Below are 7,299 nucleotides of genomic sequence, written 5' to 3'. Positions count from 1 at the left end.
TTAGTTGTTGATAAATTAGGTTGTTCTAAATCACGACAAATTTTACAATGTGCTTTGTAAAAAATTCGATAGTAATAACGATCGTACATTAATCGATGCATGTGAATATTCAATTCAACGAATGCCGGTGGTGTTTTTGCATTTTGCATAAAAAGATATTTTTTTTTTGTATGAGAGCCAAATACACAATTCCGGTGAATCAAACCGGAAGTTCGTCGTTCGCGGAGCTGCCGCGACTCGCACGCGCGCGCGCACGACGATAGACTATCTTCACGTACTTTACGGATTCACGCATCATCCCGCAGGGTATTCGCTCGAACCGTTTATTTCCGTTTCGGGTTTCGGCTCCGTTGCTGAAGAGGTAAGATAAATTTGTCGAACGGAGTATTGTTTCGCTAATTAAAAATAACACGTGGATGTTAATTCGCTTATTAAAATGAATTATAATTGTTGACGATTCGAGACTGTTGATTCGGTACCCGAGATTGCTATCGCGGTTGTTGAATTCGCGAAACGCACGCTCGTGTCCCATGTGCACGTCGTAGCCGTTCAAGACGGGCACCGTTTTTTTCCCGTTATCCCTTTGACAGAATGAGTTTGCAAATAGGAACAAAGAACACGTTTCTCAAGAAGCCCACTCGGTTGATTCGTTGATTGATTCTTTGTTCGACGCTTTTTGAGTTTTACTCCTTAACTTTTTTTTTTAAGCCCGCTTTCAAGAATCAGAAGGCAAGACTCGGCCGTTCATCAATAATCTTTGCTCTGTGAGAGACATGCTGATTTTCAAACTTCGACGTCATTTGACTGACGCATGTCATTGAAATTAGAAAATTTCACTCTTACATACGATCTTTTTGCAATCATATTTTTATTTTTGCCTGTAACAAACCCTCATGATTCATCAAACGGTTGTGAATTTACCTTTTCATTCTCGTCGTGTCCAAACGGTCGCGGCTACCTTTTTATTTTTACAATACACTGATTTACGATATCTCGTAATTGTGACATTATTTTTAAATCACACTTTCACTCCAATATTGATAAAGGTGATAAAACCTTGTGTTGAATGAGAGAAAATTTATTGCAGACACGGCTAATCCAACTGAGCCCATAACCATGGAATCTGTAGAGGATGATGATGATCGTCAGACTTCGAAAACGTCCCCTGAAAAGGTTCAATCCGATATCATTTCTGCATTGCAGTCTATCAAGATAGATAATGTTGAAGTAAGAGTGTTCACTAATATTTTTCAAAATTTTTTTGTTGATAATACAAAACTCGGAAAAACAAGTTTTAAATTAAAATGATAAAAAAAAAGTATCAGATTATTTATGCCAAAGTTTGCATCTTGAAAATACAGCAGAATTCTATTTTCTGTTGAGCAGAGTTTATAATTTAAAGAGCTCAGAAATAATAAATCGAATATGTGTATTTTGTAATGTAATGAAATGAGAATATTTTTGGATGGTGAATTTATAGTATATTTAACACAATAACACACTGTTACAAATGAAAAAAAAAAATAGTACAGCGAGCCGGTCAAACGTCGAATCAGGGCTTTGAAGCAACTGCAGAAGATTACCTTGAACATGGAAGCAAAATTCTACGAAGAAGTGCATGCTCTCGAGTGCAAGTATAACACGATGTGTGCCCCTATGTATGAAAAAAGAAGTCAAATAGCTGCAGGAGTTTATGAACCTACGGACGAAGAATGTGTCTGCGACAGCGACGATGAAGACATTAAACAAGATTCAAAAACCAATGTCAAAATTGAGGATGTCACAGAAAACAAGTATGCTCTCAAAAAGCTACCAAGTTACTATTATGCTGTTTTAATATTCTAGTTTTATTTTCGTTCATAATAAGAATATACTTTATATTGATGGTTTAGAAAAATTTAGACGCTTGACATAAAAAATCATTGTTCATAAAGAGTTTTCCTGCCATACAAATATACTCCAACACTTTCCTACTTTTTTTTCAAGCTAGAACCATTTCGATGATAAATTCCATATAGTTTCAGTTTTAAGCTCAGTTCCATAAAATAAAGTTCATTTATTCTTGAAACTCTGCAAACATAGATCTTCATAATGTCCTGAAAAGTTATTAACAATATTGTTTTAACGAAATAATATTTGACCATTGGATTGTTCTATTCGATATGAAGAATTAGTTTAGTATTTTTTGTTTACATGTAATTCTGTGAACTCAAACAATTGATTTACTTGTAGAGTTGAGAGCGAGAATGTCAAGGGAATTCCAGAATTTTGGCTTACGATATTCAAAAACGTTGGAGTTATGGCTGAAATGGTGGAAGAACACGACGAACCAATTCTCAAGCATCTTTACGATATCAAAGTTATATTCCTAGAATCAAATCCAATGGTAAGAATTTGTATGTTCCAAAAATGAATAACATTTGATTTTTCGATCTTTCCGAATGTCGACTTCACTGACGCTTTTATTTGTATCAGGGCTTCGTCCTCGAGTTCCACTTCGAGCCAAACGAATATTTTTCCAACTCTGTACTCACCAAAGAGTACATAATGAAATGTGCTCCAGAGAAAAACGATCCATTCAGTTTCGAAGGCCCAGAGATATACAAAAGCAAAGTAATTAAACAAACCCAGGCTCCATATAAAGAAAAATCACGTGCTTGTCTGATTTTTAATATGAACACACATTACTTCTTTCAAAGGGTTGCGTGATCGATTGGAAGAAAGGCAAAAACGTGACGGTCAAGACGATTCACAAGAATCAGAAACATAAATCAAGGGCTGCAACACGTGTCGTCACCAAAACCATACACAATGATTCATTCTTCAACTTCTTCAGCCCTCCAGTCGGTAAGACATGATGGAACATGGGTTGTTAAAGATGCTTCGAATTTAATACTTACCGACTATTTAACAAAAGTAACACGATAATTCGTGGTTCTCTAGTCTACAATATATTTTGCTGACGCCGCATTTAATGTTGGGTATCATTAATATTTACAATTTTAACATGTCTTGCGTGTAAACTCTTTGAAAGGCACTAATTTTTATTAATTAATGTCGGTTGATCATACAATTCTTGAATGACTTTGTACACTAATTAGACATTTTTATGATTTAGTACCAGATGATGCTGATGCCGAGTTGAACGATGACACACAACGGCTTCTCACGAGTGATTTTGAAATCGGTCATTACATCAGAGAGCGTATTGTTCCAAGAGCAATCGTTTATTTCACAGGTAACATTTCAACGTATTGTTATTGTTTAAGTAAAAAAATTATATCCCGCTCTTCAGTTTCAGTAAGGAACAGTTCCCTATGCTTCGTTAAGCTCACTCCGAACCGTTGTCTTTAAAAAAAAAAGAACAAATTTGACATGGCAGAAACTTGAATCGGAATTAGTTATAACGGAATAATAATTTTTTTTTAAATCGCGAACAAATACGCACGGTCGTGGATATATCTGAATTGATGAAAATCTCATAAAAAATAACTTGCCAAGACAACTACCTTAATCGAAGAAATACCTGTGAATGTTTTTGTAAGATTGAATCGAAGAATTTTAAATTTTGCGCGAATTCAAAGAAATAGGATTATCGAGATTTGACGTGATTTTCAGGTGAAGGATTGGAAGATGAGGATGAAGATTGGGACGAGGAAGGCGATGAAGATGAGGATGATGACGAAGATAGAGACGATGATGAAGATGATGATGAGGAAGGGTCAAACGCGAATCCACGAGCAGCGGCTGGAAAAGCTGCTGACTGTAAGCAACAGTAGATTTTTTTTTTGCAAAAATAATCAACCCACGATAGACGACCATCCGCTGATCAATGAACTGCTGATCGACTATTGCCTGATAACCTAAATTGTAACCGAGATTTCAATGCGAGAGAAAAAGAAACAACCATCGTGCAGATTAAGGCCTGCTAATCTCTATCCTGTATCTTCGTTTCCAGGTCGTCTTTAGAAAAAAAAAAAATAATCACTTCAACGTACCTTAAGTCCAACACTTTAAATTTTTTCATTTTATACTATTGTTACGTTTATATGCCAATCGTGAAGTTGAATCTTATTCTTTTTTAAACGCATGTTGTGACCTGTGAAAAACAAATTTTGAGTACTGTTGAAGCATTTTTAATACAAAATGTTCTGAAAATAAAAAAAAAAAAAACATACAACGTTTTCATCCATTGGTCTTTCATTTTCTACCTAACACCCCTATATATTTGTTCACCATCGATGATTTTTCGTTTTCAACTTTATCATAAGACTCCATTACTTCCTGACCGACTTTGTCCATTTTATTGAATTAGGACGGTTTTTTGAGTATTTAAAATCAAGAATACACCCCTATTTATTTGTTCACCATCGATGATTTTTCGTTTTCAACTTTATCATAAGACTCCATTACTTCCTGACCGACTTTGTCCATTTTATTGAATTAGGACGGTTTTTTTGAGTATTTAAAATCAAGAATTGGATTTTATTAAAAGAGAATAATTCAATGATGTGTCTTTGTGATCTATCAGTTGTTCAGTCGGTAAAAATCCTGCTGCACGTTTTATTCCGAGTAGATTGATATTTGAAAGAAAATATGGAGTTACACGCTATTCTCATTTTATCAGAGAACAAAAGGTGTAACCTTTATTTTTCTCAAAAAATCAAGGGTTTTCGAGTAAAACGTGTAACCATTTTGCAGCTATCTCTCTCGCACTCACGCAAGCACCGCATAATCAAGTAGAAATTCGTTGCAGAAATTATTTTTTTTATTATTCTGAACATTGTGGGCTTTTATAAGGTTTTTTTTCGATGAAATGACAGCTACTTTAACACAAACTTTCATTGGAGTTTTTTGACATATGGTTATAAAAATGATATGAAAAGCGACTTAATTATTTCCTGCCGCAAAGAAGAGAAATATGGAACCGAAGAAATAATGGATATCAATCGATTACTCAAATCGATTAATTTCGATGGTCGACTTCACGGTCTCGAACCGCGAATACAGCACAATATAATTTGTGGAAGAAAAATTGTAGGTTATGAGTACCGACCGCAATTGCTAAGGGGTCAGAGGTACTTTATTTTCATTTGTAATCATAAAAAAAAATATATTTTAATAAATAGTTTCCAGTTCTACAGAGAGTGACAGTGATTTTTACTCGTCAATTATTATCTCGATTGATCGTGTGCATTGTCTACGTCGAAAGCACGTATTTTCATGAATTGAATTTAATGTGTTTCTTTTATAAGCTCAAAGAAACCAATAACAAACCATCGATCTTTTAATTTTGCAATTCGGTAATTCATACATGAAAATAAAAAGAATAAATGAGAAAAATTAGACTTCACTTACTGAGTAAATGTAATGATAAATAAAATACTTTGACGAATCTTGCATGATGGCAAATCAAATAAATTATAAAAATCTTTTATTCATTCCAAATAATATGCTGTTTTTATACACCAAAATCGAATTTAAAGCAGGAGTAAACATCTTGCATTAATTCAATTACTGTGTTAAAAAATGTGGTAGTTCACAAACAATTGTTAAAAATCTGACTATTTTTCTCATACAAATTGAACTGGGTTTGTAAAAGTGAAAGGAATATTTGGTTCTTAATCGCAAATTGTTTAAAATTTGTTTAGCATAATGCAAAGTCTACAAAGATGCATTAGCAGCTTAGCTTCACTAGGCTCAACATCCGTAAGCAGGCAACAATTGAAATATGTTCTGCCAAAAGCGATATCCCCAATGGCATCCATCCATTCTTCAGCTATTTGTGAGAAATATCAAGAGCCAAGAAAGTTTTTACGACACAATAAAACAATATTTCCTGTTCAAGCACCCGATGAGGAGAGAAGACCTGCGGTAAGATCATTTTTATAAAAATTGAAATATTTCATGAATTTCCAATCTATGTTTTGGCTTTCACTGCTTTTACTCACAATTTTCACCTTGTTTTCAGTACGTCTGCCATATGAAGTCAAATTTAAAATATAGTTTAAAAAAAATGTGGTATCTAGCTTGTTTGGTTCGTGGAATGTCAGTCGATGAAGCTATCAAGCAGTTAAGTTTCCAAACAAGGAAAGGTTCGGCAATGATTAAAGAAACTATCCTTGAAGCTCAACAGTTAGCTGTTGAAGAACACAACGTAGAGTTTAAGAGCAATCTCTGGGTCGGTGAGTAATTTCCTGAGAATATGTTTAGATTTTTTCAACTTAGAAAAAATAACTTTTTTTGAGCCAACACTTGATAACCCTTTCAATAAACCCTCAACTATTTTCAAATCTTTGGTATTGTCCTGGAAATTAATACCAATGAATCCAATTTGCAAGAACAATGGTGCTTCAGTACAAGAACTATAAATGTTAGAAGCTTAACTTATCAGCTAATCGAGGATTAATCCATTTCTATCTTTTTCCAGCCGAATCTTTTGCTACTAAGGGCATAGTTATAAAGGGTTTAAGAAGACACGCAAGAGCCCGTATAGGCGAGGTACGTTATGGCTACGTTCACTATTTCGTTCGTTTGGAAGAAGGAACACCGCCAGAAAATTATTATTTACCTGCACCAAAGGGCACAGAAGAACTCTTGGAGGATTGGAAGGAGAAAATGAGAAAGCGAAAGATATACAATTCATTGTAAATTGTGGAATATTTGTATGTGAAAAATGGAATGAAAATTAGATGAACTCATTAAATCGACATTCTTCTATTGGTTTTATGAATATAATTTTATTAACTCCAGCAAAAGTCGTATTGGAAATGATGACAATTATCCATATTATTCGTTAAGATGTAGTCGAACATTGTACAAAAGTGTACAGCTTACAACTTCAACTTGGTTCTTCTCCAGTGACGCCTCTTGGCATTATATCTGAAACAAGGGAAAAAAATTTAGTCCAAACTTCATGTTCTTGAGCTCTGAAAAATTCTATCAACAAGTTCAAACTCAAAATTTATTTCATAATGTAGATCGAATAGCATGAATTCAACTTTTACAAATTTGGATTCCACAGCAAAAAGTGTCTTCAAAACAAAAGTAGTTTTCTGCAATGTAATTTAGCTTATCGTAATTATAATATCTGCCTTTTGATTCTTTTATGGTTTTCATTTTCAAATAATATAGATTTTTATTCATTCAGATGTTTCCCCTATTCGTTTCAATATCCGATTTTTTTTCAATTATCGTGTATTTTTCGGTGATTGTCTTTTCAACTGATTCATATTAATGTCATTTGGCATTGAAAATTTTTTTCAACTTAAGAAAAAATCAATATTTTGGATTTTTAAA

The 7,299-nt window shown here is 33.8% G+C and overlaps 2 protein-coding genes across 5 annotated transcripts; both read left to right on the top strand.

The window, feature by feature from the left end:
- The first annotated feature begins 208 nt into the window (after positions 1 to 208).
- On the top strand, positions 209 to 4,188 carry LOC122406034 (nucleosome assembly protein 1-like 1-B). 2 transcript variants are annotated; one of them, XM_043411188.1, is made up of 8 exons: positions 209 to 361; positions 1,088 to 1,173; positions 1,528 to 1,793; positions 2,233 to 2,386; positions 2,476 to 2,613; positions 2,700 to 2,847; positions 3,119 to 3,238; positions 3,619 to 4,188. In XM_043411188.1, the coding sequence occupies exons 2-8, from the start codon at positions 1,117 to 1,119 to the stop codon at positions 3,777 to 3,779; spliced, it is 1,044 nt and encodes a 347-aa protein (XP_043267123.1). In that variant the 5' UTR covers positions 209 to 361; positions 1,088 to 1,116; the 3' UTR covers positions 3,780 to 4,188. The 2 variants fall into 2 exon arrangements, with proteins under 2 accessions (XP_043267123.1, XP_043267122.1); XM_043411187.1 differs by having other exon boundaries at positions 1,088 to 1,227.
- A 735-nt stretch (positions 4,189 to 4,923) lies between these two features.
- On the top strand, positions 4,924 to 6,720 carry mRpL22 (mitochondrial ribosomal protein L22). 3 transcript variants are annotated; one of them, XM_043411273.1, is made up of 4 exons: positions 4,924 to 5,078; positions 5,652 to 5,874; positions 5,972 to 6,185; positions 6,431 to 6,720. In XM_043411273.1, the coding sequence occupies exons 1-4, from the start codon at positions 4,939 to 4,941 to the stop codon at positions 6,649 to 6,651; spliced, it is 798 nt and encodes a 265-aa protein (XP_043267208.1). In that variant the 5' UTR covers positions 4,924 to 4,938; the 3' UTR covers positions 6,652 to 6,720. The 3 variants fall into 3 exon arrangements, with proteins under 3 accessions (XP_043267208.1, XP_043267210.1, XP_043267209.1); XM_043411275.1 differs by having other exon boundaries at positions 5,041 to 5,211; XM_043411274.1 differs by having other exon boundaries at positions 5,041 to 5,303.
- Positions 6,721 to 7,299: the final 579 nt, after the last annotated feature.

This window comes from Venturia canescens, chromosome 2, assembly GCF_019457755.1.
Source record: "Venturia canescens isolate UGA chromosome 2, ASM1945775v1, whole genome shotgun sequence".
NCBI lineage: Eukaryota > Metazoa > Arthropoda > Insecta > Hymenoptera > Ichneumonidae > Venturia > Venturia canescens.
This window is presented reverse-complemented; position numbering and strand designations above follow the sequence as displayed.

What these genes read in the sequence shown, in the direction of transcription:
- LOC122406034 (XM_043411187.1), top strand. Translation starts at nt 1,117, where the DNA reads ATGGAATCTGTAGAGGATGATGATGATCGTCAGACTTCGAAAACGTCC. An exon ending in CAGAGATATACAAAAGCAAA is followed by an intron (nt 2,614 to 2,699) that starts GTAATTAAACAA and finishes CTTCTTTCAAAG; the next exon opens with GGTTGCGTGATCGATTGGAA. An exon ending in CTTCTTCAGCCCTCCAGTCG is followed by an intron (nt 2,848 to 3,118) that starts GTAAGACATGAT and finishes TTTATGATTTAG; the next exon opens with TACCAGATGATGCTGATGCC.
- mRpL22 (XM_043411273.1), top strand. Translation starts at nt 4,939, where the DNA reads ATGGATATCAATCGATTACTCAAATCGATTAATTTCGATGGTCGACTT. An exon ending in CAATTGCTAAGGGGTCAGAG is followed by an intron (nt 5,079 to 5,651) that starts GTACTTTATTTT and finishes AAATTTGTTTAG; the next exon opens with CATAATGCAAAGTCTACAAA. An exon ending in TAAGAGCAATCTCTGGGTCG is followed by an intron (nt 6,186 to 6,430) that starts GTGAGTAATTTC and finishes ATCTTTTTCCAG; the next exon opens with CCGAATCTTTTGCTACTAAG.